At 45.6% G+C, this 21,001-nt stretch overlaps 2 protein-coding genes across 4 annotated transcripts in view; one reads left to right on the forward strand and one right to left on the reverse strand.

Moving 5' to 3' along the window:
- Positions 1 to 8,923, forward strand: part of LOC103004545 (tumor necrosis factor receptor superfamily member 10A-like) — a 41,034-nt gene extending 32,111 nt beyond the window's left edge. For all 3 annotated transcript variants that reach the window (XM_028163010.2, XM_007167854.3, XM_007167855.3), the window contains 2 exons: positions 5,690 to 5,765; positions 6,957 to 8,923. In XM_028163010.2, coding sequence (XP_028018811.2) covers positions 5,690 to 5,765; positions 6,957 to 7,270 — 390 coding nt within the window. In that variant the 3' untranslated portion in view covers positions 7,271 to 8,923. The remainder of the gene's footprint in view (positions 1 to 5,689; positions 5,766 to 6,956) is intronic.
- An 8,584-nt stretch (positions 8,924 to 17,507) lies between these two features.
- The window catches only part of RHOBTB2 (Rho related BTB domain containing 2), a 30,883-nt gene continuing 27,389 nt past the window's right edge, over positions 17,508 to 21,001 (reverse strand). The window contains exon 12 of the mRNA XM_007167856.3: positions 17,508 to 20,514. Coding sequence (XP_007167918.3) covers positions 20,297 to 20,514 — 218 coding nt within the window. The 3' untranslated portion in view covers positions 17,508 to 20,296. The remainder of the gene's footprint in view (positions 20,515 to 21,001) is intronic.

Genomic DNA, 21,001 nt, shown 5'->3' on the forward strand with positions numbered 1-21,001 from the left:
TAAAAGTGAGGGGATGGAAAAAGGTATTCCATGCAAATAGAAATAAAAAAAATCCAGGGTACCAATTCTTACATCAGGCAAAACAGACTTTAAAACGAAGACTGTAACAAGAGAGAAAGAAAGACATGACCTAATGATCGAGGGATCAATCCAAGAAGAAGATATAACAATAGTAAATATATATACACTCAATATAGTAGCACCTAAATACATAAAGCAAATATGAACAGACATAAAGGGAGAAATTGACAGTAACACAATAATAGTAGGGGATTTTAACACTCCACTTACATCAATGGACAAATCATCCAGACAGAAAATCAATAAGGAAACACTGGCCCTAAAAGACACATTAGACCAGATTTACTTAATTGACATATATAGAACATTCCATCCAAAAGCAGCAGAATATACATTGTGCTGTACAGAAGTGCTCATGGAACATTTCTCTAAGATAGATCATATACTAGGCTACAAAACAAACCCAATAAATTTAAGAAATTTGAAATCATATCAAGCATCTTTTCTGACCACAACACTATGAGACTAGAAATCAACTACTAGAAAAAAAAACTGCAAAAAAACACAAACATGTGGAGTCTAAACAGTATACTACTAAGCAACCAATGGAGCACTGAAAAAATCATAGGAGAATTTAAAAAATACCTGGAGACAAATGAAAATGAAAACACCACGATCCAAAAATCTATAGGACACAGCAAAAGCAGTTCTAAAAGGGAAGTTTATAGTGATATAAGCTTACCTTAGGAAACAAACAAAAAAAAAATCTAAAATAAACATCCTAACCTTACACCTAAAGGAACAAAAAAAAAGAAGAATAAACAAAACCCAAAATAAGTAGAAGGAAAAAATATCCTAAAGATCAGAGGATAAATAACTGAAATAGAGACTAAACAAAAAAATAGAAAAGATCAATGAAATTAAGAGCTGGTTCTTTGAAAAGAAAAAGAAAATTGAGGAACCTTTCACCAGACTAATCAAGAAAAAAAGTGAGAGGACCCAAGCCAATAAAAATCATAAGTAAAAAAAAGAGAAACCAACACCGCAGAAATATGAAGGATCATAAGAGTTTAATACAAACAACTATATGCCAATAAATTGGAAAACATATAAGAAATGGACAAATTCCTACAAATGTACAATCTCCAAAGACTGAACTAGGAAGAAATAGGAAATAGGAACAGACCAACTACCCGTAATGAAATCAAATCAGTAATCAAAAAACTCCCCAAAAACAAAAGTCCAGGACCTGATGGCTTCAAAGGGGAATTCTACCAAACGTTTAGAGAAGAGTTAACACCTATCCTTCTCAAACCATTCCAACTAGTTGCAGAGAAAGGAATGCTTCCAAACTCATTCTATGAGGCTAACATCACCCTAATACTAAAAGCTGACAAAGATATCACAAAAAAGAAAATTACAGTCCAATGTCACTGATGAACATAGATGGGAAAAGTCCTCAACAAAATTCTAGCAAAGAGAATCCAGCAACACACTGAAAGGATCATACACCATGACAATTGGGATTTATCCCAGGAATGCAAGGATTCTTCAATATATGCAAATCAATCAATGTGATACACCATATTAACAAATAGAGGAATAAAAACCATATGATCATCTCAATAGATGCAGAAAAAGCTTTTGACAAAATTCAACACCCATTTATGATAAAAACTCTCCAGAAAATGGGCGTAGAGGGAACCTGCCTCAACATAATAAAGGCCATATATGACAAACCCACAGCAAACATCATACTCAATGGTGAAAAACTGAAAGCATTTCCACTAAGATCAGGAACAAGACAAGAATGTCCACTCTCACCATTCTTATTCAACATAGTTTTGGAAGTCGCAGCCATGGCAATCAGAAGAAAAAGAAATAAAAGGAAGCCAAATTGGAAAAGAAGAAGTAAAACTGTCACTGTTTGCAGATGACATGATACTATATATAGAAAATCCTAAATATGCCACCAGAAAACTACTAGAACTAATCAATGAATTTGGTAATGTTGCAGGATACAAAATTAATGCACAGAAATCTCTGGCATTCCTATACACTAACAATGAAAAATCAGTAAGAGAAATTAAGGAAACAATCCCATTTACCATCATAACAAAAAAAAAAAAATACCTAGGAATAAACCTACCTAAGGAGGTGAAAGACTTGTACTCAGAAAACTATAAAACACTGATGAAAGAAATCAAAGATGACATAAACAGATGGAGAAATATACCACGTTCTTGGATTGGAAGAATCAATATTGTGAAAATGACTATACTACCCAAAGCAATCTACAGATTCAATGCAATCCTTATCAAATTACCAATGGCATTTTTCACATAATTGGAACAAATAATTTTACAATTCATATGGAAACACAAAAGACCCCAAATAGCCAAAGCAATCTCGAGAAAAAAAAATGGAGCTGGAGGAATCAGGCTCCCTGACTTCAAACTACACTACAAAGCTACAGTAATCAAGACAGTATGGTACTGGCACACACACAAAAAAGAGAAATATAGATCAATGGTACAGGATAGAAAGCCCAGAGATAAACCCACACACATATAGTCACCTAATTTACAACAAAGGAGGCAAGAACATACAATGAAGAAAAGACAGCCTCTTCAATAAGTGGTTCTGGGAAAACTGGACAGCTACATGTAAAAGACTGAAATTAGAACACTACCTAACACCATACACAAAAATAAACTCCAAATGAATTAAAGACCTCAATGTAAGATGAGACACTATAAAACTCTTAGAGGAAAACATAGGAAAAACACTCTTTGACATAAACCACAGCAAAATCTTTTTTGACCCACCCTCTAGAGTAATGAAAATAAAAACAAAAGTAAACAAATGGGACCTAATTAAACTTAAACTCTTGCACAGCAAAGGAAACAATAAACAAGACCAAAAGACAACCCTCAGTTCTCACTATGGAGAACAGTATGGAGGTTCCTTAAAAAACTAAAAATAGAACTACTATATGACCCAGCAATCTCACTACTGGGTATATACCCTGAGAAAACCATAATTCAAAAAGAGTCATGTACCACAATGTTCATTACAGCACTATTTACAATAGCCAGGACATGAAAGCAACCTAAATGTCCATCGACAGATGAATGGATAAAGAAAACGTGGTACATATATACAATGGAATATTACTCAGCCATAAAAAGAAACGAAATTGAGTTATTTGTAGTGAGGTGGATGGACCTAGAATCTGTCATACAGAGTGAAGTAAGTCAGAAAGAGAAAAACAAATACCATATGCTAACACATATATATGGAATCTAAACAAACAAAAAATGGTACTGATGAACATAGTGACAGGGCAGGAATAAAGACATAGACATAGAGGAGGGACTTGAGGATACTGCAGGGAGGGGGAAGCTGGGGTGAAGTGAGAGTAGCATCAACATATATACACTACCAAAAGTAAAATAGATACCTAGTGGGAAGCAGCAGCATAGCACAGGGACATCAGCTTGGTGCTTTGTGACGACTTAGGAGGGTTGGATAGGGATGGTGGGAGGGAGGCTCAAGAGGGACGGGATATGGGGATATATGTATGCATATGGCTGATTCACTTTGTTGTACAACAGAACCTAACACAGTATTGTGAAGCAATTATATTCCAATAAAGATGTATTTTTTTAAAAAAGAAAATGTGGTATATACATACAATGGAATATTGTTCAGCCTTAAAAAATAAGGAAATCCCGCAATATGCTACAACACGGATGTGCCTTGAGGACATTATGCTAAGTGAAATAGGCCAGTCACAAAAGGACAAATACTGCATGATTTCACTTATATGAGATATCCAAAATAGTCATACTCACAGAAGCAAGAAATAGAATGATGCTTGCCAGGGGCTGGGGAGAGGGGAAAATGGGGAGTTGCTAATCGATTTGTATAAAATTTCAGTTGTGGAAGATGAATGAATTCTAGAGATCTGCATTACCACAATGTGCCTATAGATAACAATAAATGTATTGTACTCTTAAAAATCTGTTAAGAGGGTAGATCTCATGGTAAGTGTTCTTACCACAATAAATACAAAAAAGAAAGAAAAAAACCCAGATGAATGGATATGAAGATGTGAGATATATATATAATATACATACACACACACACACACACACACACACATATATATAATGGAATACTACTCAGCCGTAAAAAAGAATGAAATTTTGCCATTTGCAGCAACATGGATGGACCTGGAGGGTATTATGATTAATGAAATAAGTCAGACAGAGAAAAACAAATACTGTATGTTATCACCTAATGTGGCATTTAAGAAATAAAAAAACAAATGAATATAACAAGAAAGAAGCAGACTCACAGATATAGAGAACAAATTAGTGGTTACCAGGGGGAAAGGGAAGGTGGGAGGCCAAAATAGGGGTAGGGGATTACGAGGTACAAATTATTATATACAAAACAAATATCTACAAAAGTAGATTGTACAGCACAGGGAATTAGCCAATATTTTATAATAACTTTAAATGGAGTATAATCTCTAAAAATTTTGAATCTACATTGTACATCTGATACTAATATAATATTGTGAATCAACTATAACTCAATGAAAAACTATATTTTAAAAAGGAGATAGCATTTCAAGTCAAGGGTTTTTATTATGACTCAATAAGATTTGAGTTTTTCAGATAAATTATGCCTATTTCTTGTCAAAGCTGTTTCTTTATTACTCTTAATGGTTGGTCCTCTTATAATCTCATTTTCTAATATGTTGTTTCTGCTATGTTTTTATCATTCATCAAGACATGCACTCATTTTTAAGTACTGTAGCTTAAACCTTAGGGTTTTTAAAATATACAGCCATATTAAAATAATAATAATTTTTTCTGCCCCCTTCCCCTAGCCTTGCCTCATTTTTGCTTCACATCTTGATTGCTGCATAGTCCAGAACTTATGTTCAAAGATGCTTAGAGAAGACAGATATTTTGGTCTTGATTTGATTTCATTGGGAATGCCTCCAATATTTCACCATTAGGAATGATGTTGATTCTTGTGTTCATATAGAAAATTTTATCATTGTGGATGCAGCCTCCTATTTTTAGGTACTTTTAAAAAGTCACAATTCATGTTTACTTCTACCAAATGCCTTTCCAGTCTCCATGGAGGCTATCAGATGCTTTCATTCCCTTATTTAGGCTATTGATATGGTACATTATTACTGATCAAAGCACCTTCATGTACATGGAATAGACACTTCCTTTAGATTTTCCAAAATGCCCTTGTAAATACTCTTCATTTGAGTCACAAGAAGGCTGGGATGGAGTGCTTGTCTCCTGACGAGGTGGGTGGGAAAAGACTAGAAGGGGCAGAAGGGACTGTGTGGGGATGGGAATGTTCCCTGTCTTGATTGGGTGATGGCTACTCCACTGCATACAGTTGTCAAAGCTGGAGCAGATACTTAAGAAGTGAGCATTATTGCAGGAAACATGTCCCTCCATGAGTACATGAGCCTGTGAACTGCTCAGGGTGGGAGGTTCCGCTCCATCTCCATAGAGACCCAGGAGGGAAGGTGACTGCCCATGTCACACAGCGGACTGGTTGCCGGGCTCAGTTCTGGAACCCAGGACCCCTGATTAAGACCAAGGCTGTTCTCCACTGTGTTTTACAGGAACCAGCAGGAGCTGAAGGGTCTCACACGAGAAGAAGGCTGCTGGTTCCAGCAAACGGTGCAGACCCCACTGAAAGTGAGTGCTTTCCCCGGGCAGTGGAGCACGAGTGGAGGGAGGAGGGACAGTGTCCTAACTGCTGTCCCCATAGCTGTTAGGGCAACTCAGAGCAGGCGATGGCTTGTCACTGGACCATCGGGACTCTAATTCCCTCTCTGCCCCCTCTTCTTCTCCCCACCCTGCACCCCTCTGTCCCCTAACAGTGTCCCCTAACACCTCCCTGTCCTTCCCTCCCCCCCCATCCTCCCTCCTCCCTTGCTGCTCAGGGCCAGGTTGGCCCACCCTGAGGCATCTAAGGGGCTGTGCCGTCCAGCAGGGCACCCACTGGCCGCAGGAGGCTGTGGAGCACCCGACCTGTGGCCAGATCTGAAGAGCTGTAGTATCACTCGATACTGTATTGCAAAGACTTGGTAGGAAAAAGGACTGTAATATGTCTCATTAACAGTTTGTTGGATATTGATTACATGTTGAAAAGAAAATTTTTAGAATATATTGAGTTAGTACCATATTTTATGAAAATTAGTTATTACTTGTTACTTTTTACGTTTTCCAGTGTAGCTGTTAGAAAATACAAATTTGTGTTCGGTGCCCACCTTGTGTACCTATGGACGGTGGTGTGCACTGCATTTCACACACATCTCCTTGAACCCCCAGTACAGTCCCGGAGGTGGGTGGTGTTTGCTCCATTTTATGGGTTAAATTCTTGCTCCGAGTCTGTCCCCATCCAGCTCTGCCACAGCGTCAGTCAGCGAGGCCGAGCTGGGCGTGAGGCCAGAGACCTTCCTCCCTCCAGGCCCTTGCTCTGTCCCCAGTGCAGAGGTGGCAGCTGGGGGACCTCACTGTCGTGAGAACGGCAGGTGCCCTCCTCTGAGGTCTGTTGCACCACTGTGTCCCGCCCTCTGTCTCCTACCACAGACTGCCTTCTCCCTCCATGACGTCCATCTCCCCTCCCTGGTGGGCCCTCATCCCCCCCTTAGGGCAGGACTCTCTGGTGACCTGGACTCCCTGCAGTGCCTTGGGCACAGGTGAGGCCCATGCAGTGTGGCCTGATTCTCTGCTGATGGGAAGCATGTCAGGGACGCAGAGCAGCAGGTTCACCAGCAGGGGGAGCTCCTGAGGTCCCACCCTGGGGTCTAGGCCTGATTGAGGGTCCTCTGCCCTTTCTGAAGCCTGTCCCAACTCTGTCTCTGTGACTTTCCCCCAACCTAGGTCTGAGACTATTCTTCGATTACTTTGCAACCGCCGTGTCCCCTAACTCCTGGGACTCACTCATGAGGCAGTTGGGCCTCACACGAAATGAGATCCTTCTGGTCAGAGAAGGGGTCCGGGTCCCTCGGGATGCCTTGTATGAAATGCTAGAGACCTGGGTCAGCAACAAGGGACGGGAGGCCTCAGTCAACACCCTGCTGGACGCCTTGGAAACGCTGGGGGAAAGACTGGCAAAGGAGACGATTCGGAACCACCTGGTGGGCTCGGGAAAGTATGTCTATGAAGATGGTGAAGCAGGCTCTGCTGTGTCCTGAGTCTAAAAGAATCTCTTTATGAAACTACAGCTTCCCTACTTTACCTTTTCTTCTGGAAAGGGACACATGATTGGACACCAGCCTGGATGAAACAGCCGGTACTTGACCAATACTTGAAGGAACACTCTCATCCGATATATGTTGTAGAGTTCTAGAACTTTTAAGTAAAACTGGAGTAATATTTATGAAATGTCATTGATAAATGATGGTGGAAATATTTATAAATATTTATGCTTGTGTATGTACTCAGAGTTGATTTAGGATGTCATTTAGTTCAGAGCACTTTGTCATCCTACCAGAATTGCACGTTTTACGTGTATTTTTTAAATTGTGAGATGTACCCATGTTATGTGTGTACTTAATTATGTCTAATGATGACTTAAGATTTTATGATACGCATCTTTCCATTTTAGTGTTTTTGTATAGATTTATATGAACGTGGGAAACCTTTTGGAAAGGTTACTTACTTGGTTGACTACGTGGGTTCCCTGGACGGGAGCAGGCAACCATAAAATCAGTAAAAATACAGAGCGGGGCGGAGTACGAGGCCCATTGCCGTGGGAGGCATTGGTGGGATCAATTCTCCCTCATATGGGAGTTTGACTTTGTCTAGGATTAGATGACCAGCAACTTTTAAAGCGTCCATCATTTCCAACTGACAATTTTATAGGTGTGGGATTATTTATATTATTTATTGGTAGATGTTTACAAGTGAGGAGAGAGTGAGGAGAAGTGGCATCCGTGTGCAGCCCTGTGTCTGGTATCCGTGAACTGGGCTGTCATGCGTGGGCCTCCTCCTGTTCATCTATGGACCTGAGTGGGAAGGGTGGGACATGGGTGGGACACGTGAGTGTCAGATAGCTTCTATGTCATGTGCCACGTCTGGTTTTGTTAACCTTCAGTTCTATCTGGGCTCCAGGGAGAGAGGACAGGGATCTGCTCCTAGTGTCTGCCATGGTCTCTGGGAGGAAGGGTGGACGGTGCTCATGGATTGTGTTCAATGTTGGCTGACTCAGCACTAGATGAGCCCTCTCACTTACGGTGGTCTGTGAATCTGAGTCCCAGAACAGCCTTTTTAGGGTACAGATTCCAAATATGAGGAGCTTGGTGCCTCTGTAAGCATCCCACTTCTGCATGAAAGGGAACACATAAACACGAATTCTTTTTTTCTTTTTACCATTAGAATGTATACTTTTTTTTTCTTAATTTTCCATTTTAAAAATTGAAGTATAGTTGGTTTACAATATTGTGTTACTTTCAGGTACCAATTCTTAAAACCTGTGAGAATTGGGCCTAAAATGGCTGGAACTTTAGAGTTTTGTTCTTGTATCACTTTCTCTTACTTTTTTATTTGTACAATATTATATAATTTGCAGGGATATAATATAGTGACTCACAGTTTTTAAAGGTTATACTCCATCTATAATAACCATAAAGTATTGACTGTATTTCCTATGTTGTATCCTTGTCGCTTATTTTATACATAATATTTTGTACATCTTAATTCCCTACCCCTATATTGTCCCTTCCCTCTTCCCTCTCGCCACTGGTAACCACTGGTTTGTTCTCTGCATCTGTGAGTCTGCTTCTTTCTTGTTATGTTCACTAGTTTGTTTTATTTTTTAGATTTCACATATACATGATATCATACAATATTTGTCCTTCTCCATCTGACTTATTCCACTTAGCATAATGCCTTCCAAGTCCATCCATGTTGCTGCAAAAGGCAAAATTCATTCTTTGTCTATGGCTGAGTAGTATTCCATTGTCTCAAGACAGTATGGTACTGGCACAAAAACAGAAATATATATCAACGGTACGGAATAGAAAGGCCAGAAATAAACCCATGCACCTATGGTCACCTAATCTATGAAAAAGGAGGCAATAATATACAATGGAGAAAAGACAGTCTCTTCAATAAGTGGTGCTGGGGGGGCTTCCCTGGTGGCACAGTGGTTAAGATTCAGCACTCCCAATGCAGGGGGACTGGGTTCAATCTCTGACCAGGGAACTAGATCCCACATGCATGCCGCAACTAAGAGTTCACATGCCACAGCTAAAGAGCTTGAATGCCTTAACTAAGGAGCTGGCAAGCCACAACTAAGGAGCCCTCAAGCCACAACTAAGACCTGGTGCAACCAAATAAATAAATAAAATTATTAAAAAATAAGTGGTGCTGGGAAAACTGGACAGCTACATGTAAAAGGATGAAATTAGACACTACCTAACTCCATACACAAAAATAAACTCAAAATGGATTAAAGACCTAAATTCTAGACCAGACACTATAAAACTCTTAAGAGGAAAACAGGAAAAACACTCTTTGACATAAATCACAACAAGATCTTTTCTGACCCACATCCTAGAGTAATGGAAATAAAAACAAAGATAAACAAATGGGACCTAATGAAACTTAAAAGCTTTTGTGAAGCAAAGGAAACTACAAACAATATGAAAAGACCACCCTCAGAATGGGAGAAAATATTAGCAAATGAAGCAATTGACAAAGGATTAATCTCCAAAATACACAAACAGCTCATGGAGCACAATATCAAAAAAAAAACAACCCAGTCCAAAAATGGGCAGAAGACCTAAATAGACATTTCTCACAAGAAGACATACAGATGGCCAAGAGGCACATGAAAGCTGCTCAACATCACTAGTTACTAGAGAAATGCAAATCAAAACTACAGTGAGGTATCACCTCACACCAGTCAGAATGGCCATCATCAAAAAAATCTACAAAAATAAATGCTGGAGAGGGTGTGGAGAAAAGGGAATACTCTTGCACTGTTGGTGGGAATGTAAATTGATACAGCCACTATGGAGAACATTATGGATGTTCATTAAAAAACTAAAAACAGAACTACCATATGACCCAGCAATCCCACTCCTCGGCATATACCCTGAGAAAACCATAATTCAAAAAGACATATGTACCCCAATGTTCACTGCAGCACCATTTACAATAGCCCCGACGTGGAAGCAATCTAAATGTCCATTAACAGAGGAATGGATAAAGAAGATGTGGTATTGGTTCTGAAGAACATAGGGGCAGGACAGGAATAAAGACGCAGATGTAGAGAATGGACTTGAGGACACGGGGAGGGGGAAGTGTAGCTGGGACGAAGTGAGAGAGTGGCATGGACATCTATACACTACCAAATGTAAAATAGATAGCTAGTGGGAAGCAGCCGCATAGCACAGGGAGATCAGCTTGGTGCTTTGTGACCACGTAGAGGGGTGGGATAGGGAAGGTGGGAGGGAGGGAAACGCAAGAGGGAAGAGATATGGGGATATATGTATATGTATAGCTGATTTACTTTGTTATAAAGCAGGAACTAACACACCATTGTAAAGCAACTATAGTCCAATAAAAAGAAAAGGGAAGAAAAGGGCAAATAAAAAAAGAATTTATCTATGAAGGGTTGCAAACCTTTTCTTTGCTTCCAACTTTATGGGGTACTGTCTCTCGTTAGGATAAGCAACTTCTGGCTTAAGGCTAATTTTTATAGGTTGGGCATTTATAGCCTTCCCAGGGGTTTCTTTGTCCCAATCTGCAAGGTTTACTGCGTGTAGAATACGGCTGGGAATAGGACCTTGTTCTTCCAGCTGGTCTGTCTTACTCGTAATACGGCTCCGAGGGAACCCAGAATCTCTCTTCCCAGTAGTGGGGTAGGACACTCAGGCACAACTAAAAAGCCATGTGAGATCAAACGCTGTTCAAACTGACAAGTGAGAGGCTCAGTGAAGTAATAATGGGTGTGAGGCTTTCTGTCGACACCAGTCACTGTACAGCTTTCGGAGGAAAGATACCCAGTGTGAGAGATCAGGACAGAATATGTGGTTCTGTATCAATTAAAAAACTGATTTTCTTACCTGCCACATCAAGGACCACCCAGAGCTCCTCACTGGAGATAGACATCACATTGGGGGAAGCCGCCAGAATCCCTGGGCCACCTCAGTCATCCAGCATGGCCATCTCAGGAACAGGAGCCCCCCTTCCCCTTTGGAAGTGAGGACAGTTCCACTTCCATGACCTGTTTGTTTGCAGACTGGGCATGGAGCAGGGGGTTCTTGTTGGCACTTTTGGGCCCAGTGGTCAGTTGACTTACATTTGAAGTATTCCCCCTTGCTGGTTTTACCTCCAGGTGGATGGTTAAACTTCCTTGGCCCCCTTGGGTTGTCCTGAGGTTGCAAGGCATGGCTGATAGCTATAGCTATCAGTTTAGCTTGAGCCCTGGCCTGCCTGTTTTCACACTGGGTTCTCTCCTCTGCCTCAGCTTGATCTCGATTATTAAATACCCCAAGGTCCACCTCTAAGAGTTGGGACACCAGGGTTTGTGAGCCTAATTGTAACTTTTGGGGTTTCTGCCTAATATCAGGGGCATACTGGCTGACAAAATATTGTCCCAGCAGGGACTGACCCTTGGGAGTGGATGGATCGATGTTAGTAAGTTTTCTAAAAGCCTTCACAAGCCATCATAAAAGAGGGCTGAATTTTCTTTTTCTTCTTAGGTCACTCCTTTAACCTTTTCATAGTTAACTGGCTTTTTTCATATACTTTCTCATCCCTTCTAATACACATTGGATCATGTGCTTCCTGTCTTCTGTTCCCTCCCAGGAATTATAATTCCAACAGGGCTCCTGATTTGGGACTGCATCTCCACCCATAACAAAATGTTCATGTTGGTCCCTGGCAAGATGGTCAGTGTGGCCCTGGGCTGCTGCCCAAATTCTCTGTTTTTCCTCAGGGGTACAGCAAGTAGACAGGACTATTTGGACATCCTTCCAAGTTAAATCAAAGGCCAGAGTTAGGGCTGAAACCCTTCAGCAAACTTACTAGGGTCTTCAGAAAAATGGCCCAGTCTCTGTCTGCATTGGGCTAAATCAGTTAAAGAGAAGGGCCCATGTACTCTGATTGTCTCTTCACCATTTGCCACTTCCCTAAGAGGGCACACTTTTCCCGATCCTGGGTGATAGGAAGTTCCATTACAAGTTACCCTGGAGGGACTAGTCTCTCCTTCCTGGGGCAACAGTGGGTATAAAGAACACAGGGAAATGGAGTATGGGACCGGTCAGAGGAATCTGGAGAAGTAGGTGCCTCTGGGGAAGTAGGGGAAACTTGATTTCCTCCCTGAGAATTGGGGAAGTTTAGAAGGAGATCATCTAAAATGTCGGGAGTGCTTTCTGATTCCCCAGGCCTTTGATTATAGGAGCCACTTAGAGCTGGGTTTTGGTAAAGGACCATGAAGGCTTGAACATAGGGAACCTCAATCCATTTTCCCATCTTGTGACAGTAAAGATCCAATTGCAAGATGGTATTGTAATTTAGAGACCCATTTTTCAGACCATTTTTCTCCATCCCCCCAACTCATATAAAGGCCAGGCAGTGTTACAGTACTTTTTTTTTTTTTTTTTTTTTTTTTAATTTTTATTGGAGCATAGTTGATTTACAATGTTGTGTTACCTGGTTTACATTTTTTTTTAAATTTATTTATGTATTTATCTATTTATGGCTGTGTTGGGTCTTCGTTTCTGTGCGAGGGCTTTCTCTAGTCGTGGCAAGCGGGGGCCACTCTTCATCGCGGTGCGCAGGCCTCTCACTATCGCGGCCTCTCTTGTTGCGGAGCACAGGCTCCAGACGCGCAGGCTCAGTAGTTGTGGCTCACGGGCCTAGTTGCTCCGCGGCATGTGGGATCCTCCTGGACCGGGGCACGAACCCGTGTCCCCTGCATTGGCAGGCGGATTCCCAACCGCTGCGCCACCAGGGAAGCCCCAGTACTTTTTTTTTAACAATTTAATTTTTATTTTATTTATGTATTTATTTATTTATTTAGGCCGTGCAGCATGGCACGTGGAACTTCCCCGACCAGGGATTGAACCCATGCCCCCTGCATTGCAAGTGCGGAGTCTTAACCACTGGACCAACAGGGAAGTCCCTACAGTAGAGTTTAAGTTTTTCCCTTTTCAGCCCATCTATTTAAAAAATTTTCCAATTTTTAAGGATACATTCCAGAGGTGTTTCTTCTGGCTTAGAAGAAGCTCCTCCCATGCTGAGTAACCTGCGACAGAGAGCGCTCCTAGAAGTGAAGTCCGGCATCACGACGACATTTTACCAGGAGGCTTTTGTCGGAAGGGGGTCAGAGTGTCTCCCGAATTCCCTTCTTACCTAATGGGCTTTTGAGCATCCTCTACTCTCCCACTGATTGCTAACCAGACACTTCTGGTCTCCAGTCCCTCACGTGAGGGGTCCCTGATAAGGGAAGTTTGAACCAGTGCCAGTGTGTTGCCAGGGCTCTCCTTGAGGAGGGTCTGTTGTCTATGAAGCTTACGTCCTATAACAGGTTTCCCTATGTTAGGGTGTATTCCTTGAGATTGAGCATCTATAAGGCCTAGGATGTGGGCAGCTTGGAAGTGGCCAGCCCAACAGGTAGTCTGTAACAGTGCAGGGGCTGCCAAGGCCCTGGAGTGAAGGGGGTCCTAGAGGTACAAGAAGGAACTCCTGGGGGAATTGGAGTCAGGTGCAATGGAAAATGCCACGGGAGTCAGGACCTGAGGGCCTAGAGGTGGGAGTATTCCCAAAGGGGATTTTTTTTTTTTGGACATAGAGTAAAGTGAGAGACTAGACAGCAGAAGAACCCAAAACCCATTCCCCTCTCTGTCTGGCAGCTGCAGTAAAACTGGGGAGAGCCTGATGATTCCATCTGACACAGGCAACTGCGAGTTTGGACAATGCTTCCCATGTAATTTAACATACCAAGTGTTGGGAAAGTTAAGAGTCTTGTTCAGACTTCAGAGGCAACAATAGGCCTTTGACTAAACAAAGACTGAAAGAGCTACATACCAAACTGCTGGACTACATGCAGGTCAGCAGAAACGTGCTAGCAAGTCTTGGGAACCAACAGATAAGGAAGGGAGTAAGTCATGAAGCTTCCTGGGCCTTGGGAATCTGGCCAGTTCCTGGGAATCAGCGAACATTCTGAGACTTACGACTAAAGTATCAAAACATTTATGATAATAGCCAGAGCTGCATATTTTCACGTAAGCTAATGACTATCAGCTTGGGGCTTGGCATTAAAAGCAGGACTCCTTTGAGCGGCACTCTGAAGTCTCACCATAGGGTGGATGCACCACCCAGGACCTTCCCAACTGGGACTCCAGATTGCTGTTACAGGGACTTCCCAGCGTTGCTTAGATCTGGATGTAGGTGTTTCCCCAACTGGTAACGTATGCGCTTTTATCTCTATATATTGCTCGTTCTCCCAGCTTGGTGGTGCAAACTCTCCCAGGTTGGTGATGTTGCTTGTTTTTCCCAATTTGGTAATGTATGTACATTTATTTCTCTCTCTCTCTCTCTCTATATATATATTACTTGTCCTTATACTGTAACTAACTACTCATATAATAAGTAGTAAGAGGTACCCTGCATATAATAAATTTCCTTATCTCTTGCTTATTAAAGTGTGGGGTGGTTATTTTGCCAGTGAATCCTCTGAACCTCAAGCTGAAAGCAGGTCTTTCAGCAAAACACCAAGTGAACCCAATTTTTATTTCATTGATTGTATTCTTCATCTCTCTTTGGTTGTTCTTTATATTTTCTAACTCTTTGTTAAAAACTTATAACTTCCCACTCTGTGCATTCATTCTTCTCCCAAGTCCTTTGATCATCTTTACCCTGAACTCTTTTTCAGGTAGATTGCCTATCTCCACTTTACTTACTTCTTCTTCTGGTGGTTTATCTTTTTCCTTTATCTGGAACATGTTACTCTGCCACCTCCTTCTGTCTAAGTTGCTATTTGTATTTTTATGTATTTGGTAGGCTTGCTGTTTCCGAACCTTGGCAAAGTGGCCTTTTGTAGGACACATCCTCTGCAATGCCCTCCCAGCAGTGCACTCCCTTCTCATTGCCCGATCTATAGGCTCTAGGGGTTCCCCCATGAGAGCTGCACAGGTCCTTCTGTTGTGGCAGGCTGACTATCTAGGCAGTGTGGTAGGCTTGGTTGCCAGGGCCTACCTTGTGCAGAGGCTGCCAGCTGCTCATTAGTGGTGCCTGGTCACGAAGAAGCTGGTTACAGAACCCCATGGGGCCGCGGGGCTAGTGCTGACTCACTGGCAGGCATGGTCAGGGTCCAGAAAACTCCGGGGCTGTTGCCCACGCACTGGTGGCTGAAGCCAGGTCCTGGGGTTAGTGCCAGACTACTGGCATGCAGAGCTGTGTCCTGGGGTCTGGCTGCAGGGCCCAGGAATTCCAGAGCTGGTGTCATATCACTGGTGCAGGGGAGCTAGTTCCTGACACAGTTGGGTATGGGGTCTGGGGTGTCCTGAAGCTTGTGTTGGCCTGCTAGTGGGCAGGACTGGGTCCCAGCTGGTCCCAGAACAGGGTCTTGCCTGCTGTGTACAGTCTGCAGGATTGTGGTTTTCTTGCATTTGGTGTCTGTCCCCTGGTGGGTGAGGCTGTCCAGAGGCTAGTGAAGGCTTGCTGGAGGGCAGGGCCCATGCCTGCCCACTGGTGGGTGGAGCTGGGTCTTGGCCCTCTGGTGGGCAGTGCCATGTCTGGAGGCATGCCTACAGGTGTCTGTGGGCTCAGGAAGTCTTTAGGCAGCTTGTCTGCTGATGCCTGGGGCTGTCTCAGCCCAGTTAGCTGTTTGGCCTGAAGCATCCCAGCACTGGTGCCTACAGGCTGTTGGGTGGGGCTGGCCACCCCCACCCAACTCATTAGCTCCTGGGGCTCATGAGCTAAAGGGAGGATCCCACAATGATGTCTACCAGCACCAGTGTCCAGCAGTAGAAGGAGCTTCTAAGTATGGCTGCTACCAGTGTCCATGTCCCCAGGGTGAGCCGCACCCATGCCCTGCCCCTCTGGGACATGCTCTAAGACTAGCATGTAGGTCTGGCCCAGGCTCCTATCAAATTACTACTTTTGCCCTAGGTCCCAGTGCATGTGAGATTTTATGTGTGCCCTTTAAGAGTGTAGCCTCTATTTCCCCCAGTCCTTTGGGACACCCAAAATTAGGGCCCTGCATGCCTTGAAAGCCAAATGCTCTGGGGGCTCATCTTGCTGGTGCAGGACCCCTGGGCTGAAGAGCCCGATGTGGGGCTCAGAACACTCCTGTGGAAGAACCTCTGCAATATAATTCTCCAGTTTGTGGGTTGCCCACCCAGGAGTACGGGACTTGATTACACTGTGAGTCTGCCCCTTCCAACCCATCTCATTGTGGTTCCTTCTTTATGTCTTTAGTTGCAGAAGATCTATTCTGGTAGGTTCCGGTCTTTTTCATCAATGGTTGTTTTGCAAATAGTTGTAATTTTGGGTGCCTGTGAGAGAACACGAGCTCAGGGTCTTTCTACTCTGCCATCTTGGCCAATCTCTGTATTGCAATCTTGTTTTCAGAATAAAGGCTTGCAAGCTGGCTTCTCTTTGTGATTCTTCCCCTCCTCCATTTGCCCCTCCCAAGCGCTTGGTGGGAGGTTTCCTCACTTGGCTACTCTGCCTAAATAAGGAAGATGCATGGCAGCACCCTCAGCTGAGGGATGGCAGACCACTTTCTCTTACTTTTAAAAATACTTTGTAACCACTTCAGCCCTCCTTCTACCCCACCTATCTCTGTAGTATTCCAGTCACGGCAAGATAATGTTATGGAAGTAGTAATTCTCAGGGTTTTGGTCTTTTCCATCTCAAAACTCTGTGTGTCCAAGAGTGGCATGGCTGGGCCCAAAGTAGAATTGGCTGAGTATTTAGACATGTTCAGGGCATGGTGTTCTAGTGGAGTTTGGTAGGGGTCCTACCTCGGTGGCCTTGGTGCTGCAGCCCTTTCCCTGTTCCTTCCAGAGGTCACACCTTGCTGCCCCTCCCTTCCCTGGAAGTCAGGCGTTTCCTGCCTTTGCTGTTCCGTCTGTGTAGGACACTCTGCATTCATCTTCAGAGGGAGAAATAAATGAATTATTGCCAATCATGTTTCACCTCACTTGTCCCTTCCTTGGAGGACTTCCTTAAGTGCCCATCTGAAGTATTAGCCTTGTCAGTGTTTGTCATGTTTATTTAAGGTAAGCTGAATGAGAGCATGAAGTTGTCTTTTTTGTTTGTTTTATATCCAGTCCAAATAGCACCTGACCCACGATAGGCACTTAATGTTTCATTAGTGGTTGGGTATCTTTTCATGCTTCTCTCCACTGCAAGTTCCCACCTTAGAAGAGTTTGTTGGAAATATCAAACAATACAAGAAAGGCCATTAGGTACAAAATATTCATGTTTATGAATTCATGACCAAATTAAATATGCAATTTTATATAAAAAGAGGCGTGTGTGTGTGTGTTTTCTCCCCCATCGTACTGTTCTCTGGAGCAGTGCTGAGTGACCCGGGTGCAGGGGTGTGTGTTCTTGCTGTGTGACCCGCTCCATCCTTCTCCCTTTTATGCCTCGGGCTCAAGCTCGCCCTGCATGGGTGTGTCTCCTGCTCTGACTCTGGATTTAAGGGCGCCAGGTTCCTGGGGGACTGGAATCCAGCCCCTCCTCCCTCCCTCTCCTCCATGCCCTTCCCCTGGGAGAGGGACCCCAGCCTGGCCTGGCTTCCCCACAGCCTCCCCAGGTGATGTCTCTGGGCCACACCTGGGCCTGCTGGGCTCCCTGGAGGTGCAGACCGGCTCTGACAGAGCTGCTGGGAAGGGGGGGGGGGGTGGGGCCCTGCTTGCTGGGGTCATTCTGTGACCCCTCACCTGGGGGCCTCCTGCAGCTCCTGGGCCACCTTCCCTTTCTCTCCCCACTGGCCTGTCTGCATCCTCATCAGTGGGCCCAGTGGCTCAGGCCTGCAACCTCATGGAGCCCCAATTCCCTTGCCATTGGACTTCAGGCCCTGGCTCTGCCACCCACCTAGAGTTCCAGGGAAGCCCCCCGGCCCCTCCTCTGTCACCTCCCCAGAGCACAGGTGCTGGGGGCAGAGCTGCACCCCCAACCTTGGAGGCTCCCCTTCTGCCCCGCCCATTGCCCCTCAGGCTCACCCTGAGCTCAGCGGCAGGGAGCTCACCAGCCAGTAGAGGGCAGCACACGTCTGGTTTCCCAGCCTGGCACCTGGAGAAGGACTTGGAGGGGAGGCAGCCACGGCCTTGAAGTCTGGGGCTCAGACAACACGGGTCACAGCCACTCTAGACCCGCGTGACCTGCCACCTCCTGCTCCTTCTCTTGACGAGGACTTAATTTCAAATCCCTAGGTCTTGGCACCAAAAAATTGATGCAGTTTCCATTGTTTCTGGGTTTGCTCTATCCCAGACCTAAAGCCAGCCTCTTGGTGGTAAAGCCCACCTAGGGTCCTGGGACCGAAAACCAGTTCCTCTTCCTAAAGCACCTTTCTTAGACGAGGTGACTCCGGAGCTCTGAGGCCAGAAGCTCAGTCTCTCTGGCTCCACCTTCATCAGAGGGACTCTGTCCTCTAAATCTACAAAGGGTGTGGGGAGTAAAATACGGATCAGGGTTAGAAAACGTGGAGAGGGTCAGTTGCGACCCAGCTTTCCCCCAGTGGGGCTGCAAGCTACTGTCTCAATCCTCCACAGTCATCCAGTCTCCTCCCTCCTCTTCTCTGGACTGACCTTGGCTTTGCTCCTGTTCAATTCCCCCACTTTTTCTCCTTCCCTTTTATCACCAGCCAGCACTGAGTAAGATCATGTGCTATGATCCTTCATTACAGGGTCTCCTATTCTCCATGTCAGTGCCTTTCTCCTGACCTGTGACCCCCTACCACACCCCACCCCTCCAACACATTCACATGTTATGGAGTTACCCGCTGAAGGTGAGGATAGCCCGATTCTCATGATGGGCGAACACGTGGCTCCAACGCCACAGCGATCCCTGAGCCCTCCCTCCCCACCCCCGAAACCTCATCCCCAGCATGCTGAAGGCACGCAACGTGCCGCCCAGGGTCAACCAGCAGGGCCGGGGCGTCCTCGGTCACAGCCGGTGGCACTGCTTTCCTGAAAAGCACTGGAGTCAATTCCACCGCCTCAACCATTGCCTCATCCACGTGGGGAACCCTGTTTGGCTTTATAGAAATGTAAGCCATACAGGGTCTTTTTCTGCTTTTCTTCCTTTGAGGGGATAGAGGCGACAATGTTTTTGTTGGTGGTGATTCTGTTCATTGTTGTTTGGGGTTTTTTGCTAAATTTACCCTACCCCGTGAGAAGCCGTGCTAACCAGAGGCAGGGGGAGGAGCCCAAAGGAGCATGGGATTGCTGCACCCAGGCCCCCATCACTCCCTTCCTTCTCCCCCCTGTTCCAGCTGTCTCCTTTGGTTTCCATCTCCAAATCTGAGCGGTGAAGGCGGGGGGAGAAAGAAGTTTCTCACTGCACCAAGAGGCGCTGCTTCTAGGCCTGCAGCTCTCAGCAACCTCTGCCGCCCTTCTCAGGCCTGGATGCCCACAGCCCTGGGAGGGACGCTGGCAGAGGGCCAGCCTTCCACTTGCGGCCTCTGGCAGCTGCACCCCAGGGGTGAAGACCTTGAGTTGGGTTCTGTAGGCTTAATTTCTACCCTGACTTCTCCAGTGAGGATTTGAGTAGGTTCCACGTGCAAATGCCCACAAAACATCTGCAACCCTCCAAGTCCGCTGATGCCAACACACGATCAACAGAGGTAGGACCCTGCCTGCTCACTGCCACTCACGGGGAGGGGGCTGCCTCCGCAGACCAAGACACACGGCCTCACGGCTGGGGGAGTTTCCATTTGATTCTAGGGCTCTCCAACCCAGAGACCAGACGCCACAGCCCTCAGCTCTTTCCCCGCTCCCCAGCTCCCAGGGGTTGCCTCCTGCCCTGCCGTGGAATCGGGACCTCTGCCCGGGCCCCTGCTCTGACCCGCGAGGCCCGGCTCCTTCCTCTCCCTGCTGAGCTCTGCTGGCTGGTGAGAGCGGCTTCTCCCCGCAGGGCCCCGGTTACGTGAGCCCTCTGTCCCTGGAAGGTGGAGGGGGCGATGCAGAAGGGCGGAGGGGCAAGAACACGTGGGGACAACGGCAGCAGGGCCAGAAGAGCATGGCAGCGTCTCAGACCACAGCCGAGGAGGAAGATGGGGAAGACGAGGAGGTGGCTGAAGAGGACGGTGAGGAAGGGCTGTTCCAGAACAGCCAGCGCCGCTTGGGCTGCCGCTTCAGGTGGAGACAGTCCTCCTTCTCGCGCTCCTTCCGGGCCCGCTGGTAGTGGTCCTCCTCCTTCAGGTACCAGACAGGCGGCCACCGGTGCTTCTCAAAATACTCCTGGTTTTCTGCAGCAGAACGCAGTAGGGCTTGATGAGGAGGACGTCAGGAGAAGGGGCAAGAGGGACTCCCACCCCTGCCCTGCTGCCATGGGACCTGCAGACGGCCTTCGGTCCTGCCAGGACCACATCCCTTCACAGAGCCCCCTAAAGAGAGCCAGGTGCCCAGGGAGTGGGGCCGACGGTACGTGCCGGGGGAAAGGCATTCCCACTTGTGCTATTCTTCAAAGACAGAGGGAAGATCTACACAGGGCTTTAGTGTGTGCTGAGAATAAAGTAGGCTGAGGCAAAGGATGAGGGAGAAAGGGCAAGCAAAGCTGTCGGCAAGAAGATGCTCGGCTTGCTTGGGGCGACAGCAGAGGCGGCTGGCAGAGCTGAGGTTTTGAAGGGAAGTGGGGATGGGGGTGTTGCAGGAGGTCAGACGGGAGGGGAGCCTGGACTGAGGGGTTTGGACCTATTCTGGAAGGCCGGGGGGCACCACGGGAGTTTGGAACCG

Source organism: Balaenoptera acutorostrata, chromosome 6 (genome assembly GCF_949987535.1).
Source record: "Balaenoptera acutorostrata chromosome 6, mBalAcu1.1, whole genome shotgun sequence".
Lineage (NCBI taxonomy): Eukaryota > Metazoa > Chordata > Mammalia > Artiodactyla > Balaenopteridae > Balaenoptera > Balaenoptera acutorostrata.